We start from the raw sequence: 18,014 nt of genomic DNA on the forward strand, positions 1-18,014 counted from the left end.
ATCTTTAGGATTCTCTATGTATAGCATCATGTCATCTGCAAACAGTGACAGTTTTACTTCTTCTCTCTGATTTGGATTCCTTTTATTTCCTCTTCTTCTCTGATTGCTGTCACTAAAACTTCCAAAACTATGTTGAATAATAGTGGTGAGAGTGGGCAACCTTGTCTTGTTCCTGATCTTAGAGAAAATGGTTTCAGTTTTTCACCATTGAGAACGATGTTGGCTGTGGGTTTGTCATATATGGCCTTTATTATGTTGAGTTAGGTTCCCTCTATGCCTACTTTCTTGGGAGTTTTTATCATAAATGGGTGTTGAATTTTGTCAAAAGCTTTTTCTGCATCTATTGAGATGATCATATGGTTTTTTATCATTCAGTTTGTTAACATGGTGTATCACATTGATTTGCATATATTGAAGAATCCTTCTATTCCTGGGATAAACCTCACTTGATCATGGTGTATGATCCTTTTAATGTGCTGTTGGATTCTGTTTGCTAGTATTTTGTTGAGGATTTTTACATCTATGTTCATCAGTGATATTGGCCTGTAGTTTTCTTTTTTTGTGACATCCTTGTCTGGTTTTGGTATCAGGATGATGGTGGCCTCATAGAATGAGTTTGGGAGTGTTCCTTCCTCTGCAATTTTTTGGAAGAGTTTGAGAAGAATGGGTGTTAGCTCTTTTCTAAATGTTTGATAGAATTCTCCTGTGGAGACATTTGGTCCTTTTGTTTGTTGGAAGATTTTTAATCACTGTTTCAATTTCATTACTTGTGATTGGTCTGTTCATATTTTCTACTTCTTCCTGGTTCAGTCTTGGAAGGTTATCCCTTTCTAAGAATTTGTCCGTTTCTTCCAGGTTGTCCATTTTATTGGCATAGTGTTGCTTGAAGTAATGTCTCATGATCCTTTGTATTTCTGCAGTGTCAGTTGTTACTTCTTTTTCATCTCTAATTCTGTTGATTTGAGTCTTCTCCCTTTTTTTCTTGATGAGCCTGGCTAAAGGCTTATCAATTTTGTTTATCTTCTTAAAGAACCAGCTTCTAGTTTTATTGGTCTTTGCTGTTGTTTCCTTCATTTCTTTTATATTTATTTCTGATCTGATTTTTATGGTTTCTTTCCTTCTGCTACTTTGGGGTTTTTTTGTTCTTCTTTCTCTAATTGCTTTAGGTGTAAGGTTAGGTTGTTTATTTGAGATTTTTCTTGTTTCTTGAGGTAGGATTGTATTGCTATAAACTTCCCTCTTAGAACTGCTTTTGCTGCATGCCATAGGTTTTGCGTCATCGTGTTTTCATTGTCATTTGTTTCTAGGTATTTTTTGTTTTCCTCTTTGGTTTCTTCAGTGATCTCTTAATTATTTAGTAGCATATTGTTTAGCCTCCATGTGTTTGTATTTTTTACAGTTTTTTTCTGTAACTGATATCTTGTCTCATAGCGTTGTGGTCGGAAAATATACTTGATACGACGTCAATTTTCTTAAATTTACCAAGGCTTGATTTGTGACCCAAGATATGATCTATCCTGGAGAATGTTCCATGCACACTTGAGAAGAAATTGTATTCTGTTGTTTTTGGATAGAATGTCCTATAAATATCAATTAAGTCCATCTTATTTAATGTGTCATTTAAAGCTTATGTTTCCTTATTTATTTTCATTTTGGATGATCTGTTCATTGGTGAAAGTGGGGTGTCAAAGTCCCCCACTATTACTGTGTTACTGTCAATTTCCTCTTTTATGGCTGTTAGCATTTGCCTTATGTATTGAGGTGCTCCTATGTTGGGTGCATAAATATTTACAATTGTATCTTCTTCTTGGATTGATCCCTTGATCATTATGTAGTGTCCTTCTTTGTCTCTTCTAATAGTCTTTATTTTAAAGTCTATTTTGTCTGATATGAGAATTGCTACTCCAGCTTTCTTTTGATTTCCATTTGCATGGAATATCTCTTTCCATCCCCTCACTTTCAGTCTGTATGTGTCCCTAGGTCTTAAGTGGGTCTCTTGTAGACAGCATACATATGGCTTTTTCTGTATCCATTCAGCCAGTCTATGTCTTTTGGTTGGAGCATTTAATTCATTTACATTTAAGGTAATTATTGATTTGTATGTTCCTATTACCATTTTCTAAATTGTTTTGGTTTGTTTTTGTAGGTTTTTTCCTTCTCTTATTTTTCCTGTCTAGAGAAATTCCTTTAGCATTTGTTGTAAAGCTGGTTTGGTGGTGCTGAATTCTCTTAACTTTTGCTTGTCTGTAAAGGTTTTAGTTTCTCTGTTGAATCTGAATGAGATCCTTGCTGGGTAGAGTAATCTTGGTTGTAGGTTTTTCCCTTTCCTCACTTTAAATATGTCCTGCCACTCCCTTCTGGCTTGCAGAGTTTCTGCTGAGAGATCAGCAGTTAACCTTATGGGGATTCCCTTGTATGTTATTTGTTGCTTTTCCCTTGTTGCTTTTAATATTTTTTCTTTGTATTTAATTTTTGATAGTTTGATTAATATGTGTCTCAGCATGTTTCTCTTTGGGTTTATCCTTATGGGACTCTCTGCGCTTCCTGGACTTGGGTGGCTATTTCCTTTCTCATGTTTGGGAAGTTTTCAACTATAATCTCTTCAAATAGTTCCTCAGACCCTTTCTTTTTCTCTTCCTCTGGGACCCCTATAATTCGAATGTTGGTGCATTTAATGACGTCCCAGATGTCTCTGGGACTCAGTTCTCAGTCCTCAGTTCTTTTCATTCTTTTTTCTTTCTTCTGCTCCCTGGCAGTTGTTCCCACCATTTTATCTTCCAGCTCACTTATCCGTTCCTTGCCTCGGTTAGTCTGCTATTGATTCCTTCTAGAGTACTTTTCATTTCATTTATTGTGTTGTTCATCACTGTTTGTTTTCTCTTTAGTTCTTCTGGATCCTTGTTAAATGTTTCTTGTATTTTCTCCATTCTGTTTCCGAGATTTTGGATTATCTTTACTATCATTACTCTGAATTCTTTTTCTGGGTTGGTTACCTATCTTGTCCTCATTTATTTGGTCTTGTAGGTTTTTACCTTTCTCCTTCGTCTGTAACATATTTTTTTGTTGTTTCTTTTTTTTTTTGATGGGTGGGGCTGTATTCCTCTCTTACTGGTTGTTTGGCCTGAGGCATCCAGCACTGGAGTTTGCAGGCAGGTGGATAAAGCCGTGTCTTGGTGCTGAGATTAGGACCTCCGGGAAGCCTCCCTCTGATTCATATTCTCTAGGAGCTCAGGCCCGACCTCCGGCCTGGGAACTAAGATCCCGCAAGCTGATTGGCACAGCAAAACAAAAAAACCCCAAAACAAACAAACAAAAGGAGAAGTACAATATCAAAGAATAAAATTAGAAAGATAAAAAATATATTAGGAAAAATAAAAATGTAATTGAAACAACTGGTCACTGGGGGTTCCTCCTGTCCCCTTAGGTGTCCGTGGTCCCCCACCAGTGCCTGGTAGGTGCCCTAGCTGTGTGGAGACATGAATTACACATCCTCCTAGTCTGCCATCTTGACTCCCCAAGTGGCTTTTTTGAATGCAGAGTTTCCAACCCTTGTTCTCCCAGCCCATCTTGTCCAGATGTTTGCAACACTCAAGCAAGAAAAAAAGAGAAAACACGTACAAACAATTAGAAATTAGAACTGAAATATAATGAGTTACAAAGGAGTTTAAAAAACAGTTATAGAACATGCTAAGCAGATCAGCACAGTGAGACAGACACTAATGAGGCTCTCGAATTTCAGAGTTTGATTTCTCTCTCTCTCTCTCTCTCGCTCTCTCTCTCGCTCTCTCTCTCTCTCTCTTTCTCTCCCCGTGGGGCTCACCGTGGTAAAGGATGCTCTGGGCATGCTTGTCAGTGGTTATTTGGCTAGGAAGAGCCACACGGAAGTAGTAGTTTTATCTGAGAGAATGAATAAAATGCCATGAGGTAGTTTCTTCCTATTTCCATTTGCTTATCCTTTTACATTTGAGCAAAGCTTCCCAAACCATGATTTGAAAGTGCCCTTCCCGGGGGAAGCATCTTCCTGCTGAGAACAGTGTAGGCACCTGTAGTCACCCAGCAGCTGTTGGGAGTCACATGGGAAATTTGCTGTAGGTACCACTGCATTTGAGAGTGGAGTAATCTCATACGGACCAGGGACACGGGAGACTGGGATGGCCCAGGACCATCCCAACCTGGGTGTCCAGCGGGAACATTTCTAACACGCTCGCCCTGAAATGTGACCCAATCACTAGAAGGAGTAGCAGCTGAGGACTGTTGTTAGCACCCTAAATTTTTAGTAAATCACCATAAAGAGGTGGGAAAGGCCTGGATGGAAGCCATTGCCCCCAATGAGCACATTGTCTGCATTATGTTCCAGTGTAGTAGTTGTCAAAGATGATTTAGTTGTGGAAACTTCACTTCAAACATTTTACATGGAAGATTTTGTGGGTGCGTGTGTGTGCTTATGTGTATATGTGTATGTTATGTATCTGTATATGTGTATGCACATGTATGTATATGTGTACGTTTATGCGTGTAGGACCAGGGTGAAGTGCAGCTGCTGGTGAGTGCAGGAGGCCAAGGGGTGCCCCCCTCCACCTCCCTGCAGAGTCCCCAACACCCCATGGCATGCTTTCCCAGGGGTTGTGTGTGGCAGGGGTGGTGGTGGTGGTGACACTCTATGCTTTCCCTTAAAGATCTACTGATTTGGCCCCAGGGATGACGTGGGGGCCCCATGCATTGGAGATGCTGAGATATTACTATCTAAGGGGAAAGTATCCTCTTTTCCCATTGTGCTAGCTTTTGAATTCTCATCTGTTTGAGTAGTGTGGAGCTGTTTCTTTGTTTCAGTGTTGCTGGAACATCTCTGAAAAAGCCATGAAGGCTTGTCTGCCACACTTGATTAACTAAAGGGTCTTCCTGTTCTGTACGCTGTCTCTGTGCCTTTCCTGGTGACTCTGTGTTCTTTCTTTCTTTCTGTTTACAAGCTGATGTTTGGGGCCTGTTCAATCTCTTCCACAAAGAAGAACCTAGGGGTAAGATGGAAATAAAGACACAGACCTACTAGAGAATGGACTTGAGGATATGGGGAGGGGGAAGGGTAAGCTGTGACAAAGTGAGAGAGAGGCATGGACATATATACACTACCAAACGTAAGGTAGATAGCTAGTGGGAAGCAGCCGCATAGCACAGGGAGATCAGCTCGGTGCTTTGTGACCACCTAGAGGGGTGGGATAGGGAGGGTGGGAGGGAGATGCAAGAGGGAAGAGATATGGGAACATATGTATATGTATAACTGATTCACTTTGTTATAAAGCAGAAACTAACACACCATTGTAAAGCAATTATACTCCGATAAAGATGTTTAAAAAAAAAATTAGCTGCCCTCACCCAAATAGGGCACCGTTCTCGCCCTGGCCTTATTTGCATATCTACAGGAGGAAGTGTCAGGAGAACAAGCAGTGAAGATAAGAGCAGAGCAGACTTCCAGCTGTCCTCCGTGTGTAGGCGCCTGGCAGGCTCTGCAAAGAGGGTTGAGGCTGCAGGGGATGGGGATGGGGGAGTTAGGCTGGGGTCTGTGATGGTTCCCTGCTTCCCGGGACATCTGCAGGAGGTGAGGTGGTTCTAGACTACGGATTCATCCTGGCCATCTCTGAGATAAGCCAATTGTGGTGTCAGTTCAGGCTCTAAAGACAGGAAGGGGAGTGGAAAGACGGGAATTAAAGGGATCAGAGGAAGAGAGGAAATTTTCCTATGAGAAACGAAGAGACATGTGGAAGTGAAATTACCCAAAACATTCTCCAAAACTTTCTTTTAACATTCATTGTTTCAAAAGGCTTTAAAAATTGTAAAATTAACTACTTAAAATTGTAAAACTTCTACACAGCTAAAAAGAAAATAAATCAATAAACACTGTTAAAAATAAATAACTCCAAAATATATTGTAGTATATTTCAAAGTCTTATGAATAAGTAAGCAAAAGATGATTTTAAAAATGTGAGACAAAGACATGAAAAGGAATTCATGGGAAAAGAAATACAAATAGTGAAACATATGAGAACACGTCAACCTTTCTCATAAAGAAAGGCAAATTAAAGCAAGCCATCATTTTTCTTTCACCTCTCAGATTTGCAAAAGATTAAAATGTCTGATAACAGCCAGTTGGCAGGGTGTGGGGAAATAGACTCTTTCATATCCGGTTAGCAGGAGACACAATGTGAGAACTTCATTGGAAGGCAGTTGTTCATCTCTATCAAAATATAAGGTGCCTGCGTCCTTCAGCCCAGCTCTTCTTCTTCTAGTGATTTATCCACAATCTCTAACAAATGTCAGCACATGTAGTGTTCAGTGTGTTTCAGGCATTCTTCTAAATGCTTAATCTACACAACAGGTAGATGTTGTGTTATCATTCTCCCCTTTTTACTGGTGGGGAAACTGAAACTCTGGATTCATCAGTGAACACAAGAGGTAGGAACAGAGATGTTCACTGCAGCATTATTTATAATAGTAAAAAGCCCCAAATAACTACCTGTCCATCATTGTAGTCTAAAATGAACAATGGCATGGCCACATGGTAGAACATGACTTAGGCAGATTGCTAATGTTTTTTTGGAAAAACAGCAAATTTCAGAACAACATATATAATATGATGTTATTTGCATTTAAAAGATATGCATATATAAGTTTGTGTGTATGTTTAAACATTTTGGAATGATTTACAAGAAGGAGTAGGAACTCTAAGGAACTCACAGGAGCCGGGGAAGGAGACATTTATTTTTCATTTTATATCTTTCCATGTGGTCTTAAATTTTTTAAATTAGTGTATAATTTTAAAATCTAGTTAAACAATAACATAAATGTTTAGGACTGGGCACATAGGAGGGGTTAAATGAATGAAACTTTTGTACTGAATCATCTCCTTGATCGCAGAAACAACATGAGCATCTGTGAGCTATAGTGTGGCCCCTGCCTGGGGGTCCAGCAGGGGTGGGCAAGTTTTCAAGGTCTGTGAGAATCCCAAGTGGGGGAAATGGGGGCAGGGAGGTTATGGTGGGTGAGAGAACAGACCAGCCATTTCAACTGAGAGTGTAAGACCCAAGTAGTGTTCTCCCAAACTCCTTATGCCTGTGGGCTCGGCAGCCAAGCCAGTGGACCTCCGTGGCCATCTGCTGTCACCAGGCTTCTGTAGGCTGAGTCCCCCACCTGGACCACCCACCAATGGGCCCCTTTCCCAAGGTGGTCAGACTTGACAACTCCCACTTCCTCTCAAAGCTTTTAGGAGAATAAAAAGTAGCTCTTCTTCCTTCTCACATTGGAGACCTCTGGACCAGAGGAAGGTTGAGCTTCTGGAAAGAAAAGAGAATCCGAAATTCCTTGCACTTCTGCGTTAGAAGCAACCCTAAGGCTCACCCACCTGCTGCTGGGAAAATCTGGGTCTCTGAAGGGATGGTGGCTGGCCTTTGGGAGAATGAACCCATGGGGCAAAGTCTCCAGGAGAGGCAGCCACAGGGGGTAGTGGAGCTCCGTCCAAAGCTGACTGAGCTTTGCCCTGCCAGTGCCGCCCCTCTGTGGCAGTGCCCACCACCCATTCAGCATGTTCCCGCCATGCTCAGCCCCACTGGAGTCTCATTTCTTCTTGAAACACCCCTTCTGGCTCCATTCATTTGGCCAACATGACAGCCCAGAGGTTTAGGAAGCCTTTCAGATGGCGGACTCCTCTAAATCAGACCACACAGCTAGCTGTCAAGCGCCAACGTAAATCACGTCCCAGAGATCCCACCCGCCTTTTCCTGAGGCTCCTTGAGTGCTGGGGGGGGTGGGGAGTGGACAAGCAACCCTGACTTTGCCCGGGATTGCTTGATGTCCAGAAAAAGGAATGCATAGGTTCTAATTCAGCATTTGGTCTATTTCAGGTACCGGAATTGCGTTTACACTTACAGGATTCTGCCCAATGAAGATGATAAATTCACTGTTCAGGTAAGTCTTTTATAAACTTTGAAATCTGACCCTGACTGGAACGTATATTGGCAGAGAAGGAGTGAAAAAGAGGAAGAAGGGAAGAAAGCAGGTGCCCCAAGCCGTCTAGACATTGGGGCTTGTCTTTCTCCTAGAAGAACCTGGGTGGCGTTGCTTAGCTGGTAGACTGTGACCCTGCAAAGGGACCTGCCCCGGGACATGATGGAGCAGACACAGCAGATATTATCTGTGTTCATGGGTGTGAAGGGGAAATAACAGAAAGGAGGATACTCAGAGACCAAGGACAAGTGACTGTGGCTTGTTGGTTGTTTTCTTCAGTGCCTTCAAATGCGTGACAGTAAGTGGGCCAGGAAGGAGAGAAGGGAGGGTACTTGTGGGAGAACAGATCGTAGTTTCTGAGGGGTTAGAAGACTGCCCTAAGGATTAGCATGAGATAATATCTTTCAATTTGTAGAGATCTGTTCCGTCAGAGGCTGATGCTCATGGCATCTGATTTCACCGTGTAAAGTCCAAACGTGTAAAACTTGCATTAAAGGTTAGAGAGCGAATTCCCTGGCAGCCCAGTGGTTAGGACTCGGTGCTTTCACTGCCGTGGCCCCGGGATTCGATCCCTAGTCAGGGAACTAAGATCCTGCAAGCAGTGTAACGTGGCCAAAAAAGAAAGAAAAAAAAAAAGTTTAAAGAAAGCCATACTAGGTGCGCCAAGTCCGGGAAGACCACCTTCCATACAGCTTGCGTGACAAACACCACGGGTGTTGTGTGACCACAATGCATGACAACCGAGTAATGTGGAGGCCAGGGGAGCTATATGTAATCTGGCTGCACCAAGAGAGCAGGGGGTGGGCAGGAAAAAGGGGGTGATGCTCTCGGTGTCCACGATGGGAGCAGAGGAGTCACACTCAGCTCTTGAGCCCTTCGTGAGAGGCACCCACAGGCAGAGTGCCCCACCCACGTGCCAAGCAGAGCAGCCAGGATAGAGAAGGGTTGGGACACCATGTCGTGGAGAGGCAGCGACAGAGTCTGTGGGGTTTAGTTGAAAAGAAAGTAGAGGTGGAAGGGGCGAGGTGGTGTGTAATCGCTGATTCCGGAGGTGAAGGGAACAATGCATTTTGTGCAGAACTCGGATGCAGCAGTACAGACGGAGCTGGAATCAAGGGCAGGACAATAGGCAGGTCCCTGGGGCACAAGTCACTGGAAATGTGTCAAGAGGGAGTTGTGTTGAGTAGAAAGCTTCTGGGAGACTATTTATGGAGATCAAAGAAATCATTTCAGTGAGCCACTTGGAACAGAGACAGAGACCTCGGGGCCATGCGTGAGCCAACCCAGGTGATCACGACGCTGCCTTCTCGGAGGCTGGGGCTGTGCTGCAGGGCTTCCCTGGGGATGCAAGTTTGGGCTCAAGCAGAATTGCTTCATGTCCTAGAGGTCAGGCTGAACGCTGCTTCTGGCTTCTTCGTCCTTCCTGTACATACATGCATCTGCACTGGTATCTAAAGAGCATTCATTGGAATGCTTTTGGATAGTCTAGGATGCCCCCATGTCTCAGCCTCGGCACCAGGGACAAATGTTGGTACCTTAATATTGGACGGTTCTTTCAAGACTTGGCAACCACTCATCAGTGGGATGGCTGCCTCTCCTATGGGCTCCCCACCCATCAGGGATGAGGCCGCCTGAAGGGAGGCCTGCCTGGGGCAGGCAGTGGGGCTCAATGGCCTCGAATTTTTTCCAAGTCTAGGACTGCATGAACTTTCCCACAAAGGTTGGCGTCCTTGATAGGTGGTTTGCTGAAAGGAGTCTAAACTCTCTTAAGTTAAAAGTTAGTTGGTGCTTTTGATCTTTTTTCCCCTTGTGGTTTTCTTCTATTCCTTCAAAGGGAAGAAGAATTTAAGTATGACTAGGCCTTAAGCTGGAAAAGACATGACTTTGTGGCTTCTATAGAGTTTGTATGCACAGCTTGTATACGTCTAGACTGCGTCTAGGTCTGTTCCCTCTGGCCTTTACCTCTTGCTGCTGTGGCATCGCATGTTCCTGGGAACGGCTGCCAGTCCTGCAGCAGCTGGGGCCTCATCAGGCTTTGGGGGTTGAAAAGAACAGAGACTTGCTTTGGCTAACTTATGCAAGGGGGGCGGGCGGCCCTGGTGGAGATGCTCGGCGCAAGGAGGGAGAAGGCTGGGGCCTGGGACCAGAAGGGTTGGGGCCCTGCAGCCCAGGTGCTACCTGCCACGACTCAGCCCTTCTCAGTGGGTCTGCCCTTCCCCACCAACAGGCTCACTCCTGAGTTGCCAGTCCCAAGAGGGAATACGGTTGGCTCGGCCCCATCAACAGCTTCCTCTGCAGGGGCCCTTGCAGGTCTGTGTATGGAGCAGGGGCCCGCGCACGGCTCGTAGAAGGGGGTAGAGTTGTGGGGACAGAGCATGGTTACCTGAGGCCCACGCTTAGCCAGGGTGGTGGGCAGGCAGGTGCCACAGAAGAGCTGGCACCCTGCTAGACGGGTCTGCCCCCGACCCCGGCACTGGGCCCAGGGCCTCCTTGGTGGCCAACACCAGGTAACCAGGGGACAGGGAGCTGGGGGACCTAGGCAGTTTTCACTCCTAAGGATACACCTTCCTATAAAAATACAGCACCTCACGAGATGATCAGAGTAGCTGTGCACCCACGAGCACGTTAACGCACGTGCACTGTTAGGCCGCGTCTCCGGGTTGTCGAGCCCCAGCAGTTACCGTTCGGGGTTTATTTTAAATCTAGTTCCTCTTTTCATGTTGAGGCAAAACCTCATACTCTTTTCTGAGCTTAGCCACAGTTTCTAAATAACTCACTCCTTACACCTGAATCTGTTTGGTGCTACCAGAATAGGAGGCTCCCCGAATAAGAATCTGGCCTGAAACGTTGCCAAGTGAAGCAGCAGAAGCTTTCATCTTATTCTAATTACCTTATAGCTCTTCTCACTGGGGCCTCTGGCTTTTTGACAAAACCAAAGAGCCACTCGGTCTTCGTTCCTTGCAGAGCGACCTCATGAAGTCGGCCGCGGGTTGTGGCCCGTGACAGTCCATGAGGCTCAGGAAGGGGAGCGATCCTGACGCCTGGTTACTTCGTTCTCACTCCACCTTTCTCTGACTTACAAAAAAATCAGAGATGGGAGGGAAGTGTGTAAGCTGTAACTTCATTCAACCCCCGTGCTTTAAGCATGGACGTGGCTGAGCCCTGCAGAAGCAAGGCCTCGGGCCCCGTCTCCAGACCTGCCCAGCTAAGCCGTCTTTCTTGGACCCCAGAAAGTGTGTCCAAACCCAGCTAGGTGTTGCATCCCTTAGAGAAGGACAAACTCTGCCCCAGGAGGACAGGGAGACAGGGAGAGGTAGCCTCTCAAAGGGAGAGCCCTCTTTTCCTGCCACCGTTGTAAATATTGATAACATTTGATCACACGTAACATTTGGCCTTTGGGCTAAATCAGTGGGGCACCTGGAACTCAAGCAGACCACCCTGTTCCCAGCTGGTTCAAGTCAAGATTGTGCCAGCCATGCGGCCTTGGGCGAGAGTGTGACTCTACTGGAAAGTGGGACTCACACACATGCCCCCCAGGGTGCGTGTAAAATACCCAGCCCCGGGGAGTGGCCGGCGTCGGGGAGCTGCATGGCCGTTACCGTCTTTATTTGCTGTGAGAGGGAACAGACCTCCAACGGGACGATGGCATCTGTGAACCAGCATAAGTCAGTTCTACCTTGTGCTCCACTGAGGGAGGAGGGAAGAATGGCGGGAAATGGGATGGAAAGAGAAGGAGAAAGACAATGAAGAGAGAGGAAAGAAGGAAGGACCGAATGAAAGAGGGAAAAGGAGAGAAGGAAAGAGAAAGCTAAGAGGGAGGAAGAAAAAGTGAAGGAAGAACGAGGGAGGGGTAGAGGTGAGTGGGGTGGGCAGTTCTGACAGAAGAAAAGATGGAAACAGGCATGGGGCACAGAGGCAGCAGAGAAGGGGAGGGGAAGGGACACAGGCGGTGTTCTAGAAGGTTCTAGGCAGTGACTAGGGGTGGCAGGAAGGGGGCAGTTTTCATGGCAATCAGGCTCCCTCAGCTCTGCTTCTTGGGCTGTGGATTTCCACAGTTTTCTCAGCAGCCCGTGGATTTGTTAAGTAGCTGTTCAACAGCCACCCTTGACCCTGAGAATGTTCCAGACTGGAGGCTGAGCTGCCGGTGCTGGGGGTGGGCAGGGCTCTGAGCGCCACCCTGTGAGGCCAGAGGAAGGCGGGTGCGCCCAGCCCCTCAGCCTTGAGTTTCCCGCACCGAGAGTGTGGGTTTCTCATAAGGCCCAGACTCCCTCCCCGCCGTGGACAGGGAAGTGGCGCTCCCTGGAATGAACTCTGAGGCTCCCACTGCCTTTTGCAATGACCCTCCTCCCTGGGACATCAAGGCCCAAGTTCAAGGCGGGACGTGCAGTCCTGATGGGCCAGCTTGAGCAGAACTGAGGGGAGGGCCGAGGGCTGTCACGTAAACGGCCCGACGCCACAGTCCAAGTGGATGGGGCCCTTCGGCTCCATTCCTACGACCCTTCAACTCTTGCTGTTTTTCTCACATCCTTCCTACCAAGAAGAATAAAGCAGAAAATAAAAACTGCCCCTGGCCCCCCATCACAGCGATACATTCACTACAAACTCCCTGTCTTTTCTCAGCGTTGAGATTCTACGCAGGATATTGACTGTTGAAATCAAGACCGGAACATGCACAGGTTTTAAGGCAAGTTTAGGTGAAGAGGGAATTGGAAACCATGAGCCTCATAGACTCTCGGTCTCCTTTCCCCATTTAGAAGAAAACCCCGGCGCTTTGAGCTGTTCGGGTGAGAGACTCATGACTCAGTTCCTGCTCCCCGATGGTGGCTGTCACGTTGCTCTGGGCAGTGTGGCTTTTGGAGAGAGAAAACAAAACAACTTTCTAAAAGCCGTTCCGTCACAAGTGTCCAGGAGGGTTGACGGTTGAGCCATTGTTATTAAGCTCAGGAAGAGGGTGGCAGCTGTTACTGTTCTGAGTGGTCACCAAGTGAAGTAAAGATTCCGTCTGAGCTGCCGGGCGAAGGATGTGGCTCGAGAACACACTTCCTGACATTGCACAAGAGGGAGCAGAGGCACAGGCGACAGAAGCCATACGCGGCCGAGGCCACGTCGCAGGACTCTGCGGCCATGCTTGAGGGCAGGGGGCCCGGCAGACTCCACAGAGGCCAAGCAGTCCCTTTAGGCCATCGCTGCCACATTCTAGAAGCGTGCATTTTAATGTAATTTCATCTCAGTTCATTTTAGTTTAACCTGCTGTAGAACAAGGACAGGTCTGTTTTCCAAGCTTCTGAATATCTCAAAACATTTTCCAGTTGCCTTCAGATTGAAAAGGAAATTTGATGGAGATGAAATTCTTGGGGACCGAATTTCCCCTCAAAATTCTATAGAGGTGGTGTTCTACTGCCTTCAGAAATTTATGAGTTACAAATAGCCCCAGATACAAAATCCAAGGTCAAGCTGGTACCAGTCCCATTATAGGGAACCAGGCTTTTTCCTTGTTTTGAGTTGAAGCTGGTGGGGATTCTTTACCACGCTTATCATTTTCCTTTCATCAGTAGTTCTGGGAATGTGTTCAGCCTTTTCGCTTTGCAAACCTGGGTCTTTCTTTGGCTCAGAAGGCTTTTCTTCTGTTTGGTCTTTGAGTAAGTTTTGTGGGGTTTTTTGTTTTGTTTTGTTTTAATTTATTTATTTATTTGGCTGTGCCGGGTCTTAGCTGTGGCATGCGAGATATTTAGTTGTGGTACGCGGGACGTAGTTCCCTGACCAGGGATTGAACCCGGGCCCCCTGCATTGGGAGCACAGAGTCTTAACCACTGGACCACCATGGAAGTCCCTTGAGTAAGTCTTTATTCCAGCTCTTCTGGTTTCTATTTGCCCTCTCTACCTCCACATGACTGTCTTTACTCTTCCCCCCTCCCCGCTGGCCATGTTGTCCCTGCTTCTCATGCTCCAAGACTTCTTGCCACAGGACATGGGACCATTTCCTCTTTGTTGCCCGAAGCAGAGCCCACATGGGGACCAACACTAGCTGTGGTTGGTGGGTTTAGGTACAGGGATAATGTAACATAACGTAATTGATAGGAGTAGGATGTACTAGTAACCAATGAGATGTGAAGGGAAGTGTTCCACGGGGCTTCTGGTAAAGATTTCTTTTGTCTTAGAAGGAGACCCAAGGATGAAATGGTCCCTTTTCTACCTTTGGAAGCTGTCGTAGGATGTGATAGCTGGGGCTGCTGCTGCCACCTTGCAACCAGGAGGGGAAGTAGCTGGAAAGTGAGGCCAGTATGCAGAGGACAGAGCAGGAAGATGAAATGAACCTGGGTCCTCAATGATGCCATTGAATTAACCAAGCAGAATTAACCAGCCTGGTCATTGCCTGGCCTCTAGACTTCCTGTTTGTGAGATAATTAATTCCTCTTTGTTCAAGTAGTTGCATTGGGGTTCTCTGTTACCTGCAGCAAAAAGTACCGTAATATGCAAACGTTTGGCCTATCCTAGGGGAATTTCAAAAGAGAAAAAGAAAATTTTTAACTGAACATCAAGTTTCACTGCACCAGAAGCTCATAATTCATGATCTGACACTCATATCCCCGACTCTCCCCTCTCTTCAGCCGTGGCCTGCGCCGTGTTGCCAGGACCGCTCCAATCCCGCTCAGACACTTGCAATGACTTGTCTCCATGCCCTACATCCTAGGGGTCGATATCCCTTTCTCCAGCTCTAACCAGAAAAAGCATAAAAACCAATCAATATTTTAGCAACTACTTGCTTCTTGCAGAATGGTTTAGCGTCTTCTCTCAACTTCGCTCTCAAGATCAGGTTCTGGGTCTAACCTTAGTACATTAAGAGGCTACTTAAAGCTACCCAACAGAAGAGAGTCTTTCCTCTAAGAAAATAATCCCAGAAATAAAGACGCAGACGTAGAGAATGGACTTGAGGACACAGGGAGGGGGAAGGGTAAGCTGGGACGAAGTGAGAGAGAGGCATGGACTTACATATACTACCAAATGTAAAACAGATAGCTAGTGGGAAGCAGCCGCATAGCACAGGGAGATCAGCTCAGTGCTTTGTGACCACCTAGAGGGGTGGGATAGGGAGGGTGGGAGGGAGATGCAAGAGGGAGGGGATATGGGAACATATGTATATGTATAGCTGATTCACTTTGTTATAAAGCAGAAACTAACACACCATTGTAAAGCAATTATACTCCAATAAAGATGTTTAAAAAAAGAAAAGAGAAGAAAAGAAAAGAATCCCTAATTACTCCATAAAAATATCTACCTGCTTCCTGCCGCCCACCTACGGCTCCCGAACCCCTTACCTTCCTTTACCTTCTTCATGGCACTTGTAAGTACCTGACTTTATATACTTATTAATTGATTTTTGTACTGCCAGTCTTAGAACTGTTCCTGGCATATAGTGGGCACTCAGTAGATATTTACTGAATGAATTAATTCTGCTGACACCCTTAAGAATGTAGAACGGGGCTCCCCTGGTGGCGCAGTGGTTGAGAGTCCGCCTGCCGATGCAGGGGACACGGGTTCGTGCCCTGGTCCGGGAAGATCCCACATGCCGCGGAGCGGCTGGGCCCGTGAGCCATGGCCTCTGAGCCTGTGCGTCCGGAGCCTGTGCTCCACAACGGGAGAGGCCACAACAGTGAGAGGCCCACGTACCGCAAAAAAAAAAAAATGTAGAACGACTATGTGTTTCACTTAAAATTAGGACCTGATTTGCCCTTGCTGCTGTTATCATTCTTAACTGGGTCCGCACTATCCACCATATCTACTGACTTGGCACTCGTTTTTCATTCCTTGTCAATTGCCTCTGCATCCTGGGCAGGTTCTCTGTTCCACAGTCTTCGTTTTGCTGTCAGTCCCTCCAATGTGGATTTTAATGTCACCACGGAGTTTTCCGTGTTGGAGCCAGCCTGCATTATTGGCTGAGCTCCCTCTTTAACCGGTGCTGTTGTCTGTTCATCTCTCCCATTTTCTTCTTTTGGATTTTCACTTCTGGGTCAGAAAGGCCTTGCCTTTTCACATCCATGTGATGATGTCAGATGCTTCCCAGGATGTCTTACTAGTTCCTGCAGCAGAGGATTGAGAGAAGCCTTCCTCTGGGTCTTATTCTCTCCAGCCCCCATTTCCTCATCTGAACTATGGGGATAATGGCATTCCTCATGGAGGGAGAGTTCCAGGACCAGAGCTGGTTTGTGTGAAGCACGCAGTGCCAGACACGTGCGTAACCCAACGAGTGATGGTTGTACGATAACTAGGAAGTGGGGAGAGAGGCACGGAGGCCGGTCAGCTGAGGAACACCCAGGCAGAACTATGCAGGCAGAAGCCCAGGCCTGCGGACTGAGGACGCCAGGCTCAGGGGAGGGAGAAAGTGCTGACACTTGGGGACACAAAAGATTCAGGAGTCCTGAGACTGGTACATGATAGTGCAGGAGGACTTGGAAGAAGAAGAAGTGGCCAGGAATCCTGACTGGCCCCAGATCACGGCCCAGGAGTGGGGAGGGGATGGAGGTGCCAAGCTCAGGCCCCTCTGTCCTCTTTGTATGAGGACCCACTTGAGTCCTAGGTCTGCTCTTTGGGCCAGTTGAAGAACTGGGGAAGACAGATGCAGGCGCTCAGGGCAGGGGCTGGTCCCTGGGTCCCTCTGGGCAACAGTGAGAGAGAACTTGAGGATACCAGAGGGGCCTGGGAAGGTATAACCGACCCTCCCCGGGGCTTACCTTATCTCTTTTCACCATTGTCCCCATTTATTGAGCCCTTCTTAGGAGCCAGGCACTTAATATACATTCTTTAATCCTGGGAGGGAGGTACTCTTAACAGTACTCCCATTTTAAACACAAGGAAACTAAGGCTCAGGTGGGACAACACTGTTTGCTCGGTTCATACAACTGGTCAGTGACAGAATAGGGATATCACCTGACCCGCCACGCTGTGGCTTAAGGGCAAGGCCACCCTCCCCTCCTTGGCTGGGCTGTTAGTCATGGAGGAGTCCAATGGGGCCTCCTGGCTGGAGGGTGAGCACCAGGTTAAATCTGACGCTGCCGCCATGTTCGGCTACTGGCCTTTGCTTTCCCAACCCCTGAAGGTTGGCCCCAGCCTTGGAACCAGCTGTGAGTTGTGTAGCATTTGAGCCATTAACCTTCTTGAATGAGGCTCAAGATGACCCTCCTGTTAAGTTCAGTCCAGGCGGTGTTACAGCGGTGCCTCCTGTCCATGTTCCAGAATGACTTAGCTGAGACGCCCCACATCCATTGATTCATCCTCACTCATTCAGCACGTATTAGTTGGGCACAGTCCTTGCCCTCACGGGACATTCAGTTTAGAGACCGATGGCAAGCAGTTAGCAAGATGATCCCTGAACCCCAGGTCTAGAGCTTGAAGTAGAGGTGTTTTAGGAATCTTCTACAGCAAAAAGAGTTCCCCTTCAATAGGAGGAAATGAGTGTCCCAGCCCACGCTCCAAAAAATCATCACCCTCTGTTCTATGCTCGCAAGCACTTCCCCTCTTCCTACTACCAAGCCCTTGCCATGTGGGGTGGTGCTCAGCCCTGGCTGTCTACCCCTGTGAACTGTGGGTGCCTCGGGAACAAGATGAGGGTCTCATTTGCCTCTGTGTCTGCCCTAGAGCCCAGTCCAGGGCAGCCTTCATGACCACTCATTAACTGAAAGGCCCAACTGGACTTGGCTTGAAAGTGCTGCTCCAAGTAACCTCTCAGTACTCAAGAGATTCGATTGGGTCCCCCTAAATAATTCAAGATAATCCTCCTATCTCAAGGTCAGTCATTAGCAACCTTAATTCCCTGTGCATCTTAATTCCCCCACACCCCATAACAAAACGCCTTCACAGGTTCCAGGGATGGGGAAGTGGGTGTCCTTGAGGGGCTACTGTTCTGGCCACCATGGCGACTGTCTTTGTGATTTATTGGCCTACTCATTTGTCATCTGTCTCCACCATGAGGATGGAAGACCCAGGGGAGCTAAGGCTTCATCTGTCTTGCTCACCCCTGTGTC

The 18,014-nt window shown here is 46.8% G+C and overlaps 1 protein-coding gene across 1 annotated transcript in view; it reads left to right on the forward strand.

The window, feature by feature from the left end:
* INPP5D (inositol polyphosphate-5-phosphatase D) overlaps positions 1-18,014 on the forward strand; it is a gene marked incomplete at its 5' end in the record, with an annotated part of 131,088 nt that overhangs the window by 13,377 nt on the left and 99,697 nt on the right. Inside the window, one exon of the mRNA XM_082841215.1 lies at positions 7,893-7,956. Coding sequence (XP_082697341.1) covers positions 7,893-7,956 — 64 coding nt within the window. The remainder of the gene's footprint in view (positions 1-7,892; positions 7,957-18,014) is intronic.

Source organism: Leucopleurus acutus (assembly GCF_964270905.1).
Source record: "Leucopleurus acutus genome assembly, chromosome: 6".
Classification (NCBI taxonomy): domain Eukaryota; kingdom Metazoa; phylum Chordata; class Mammalia; order Artiodactyla; family Delphinidae; genus Leucopleurus; species Leucopleurus acutus.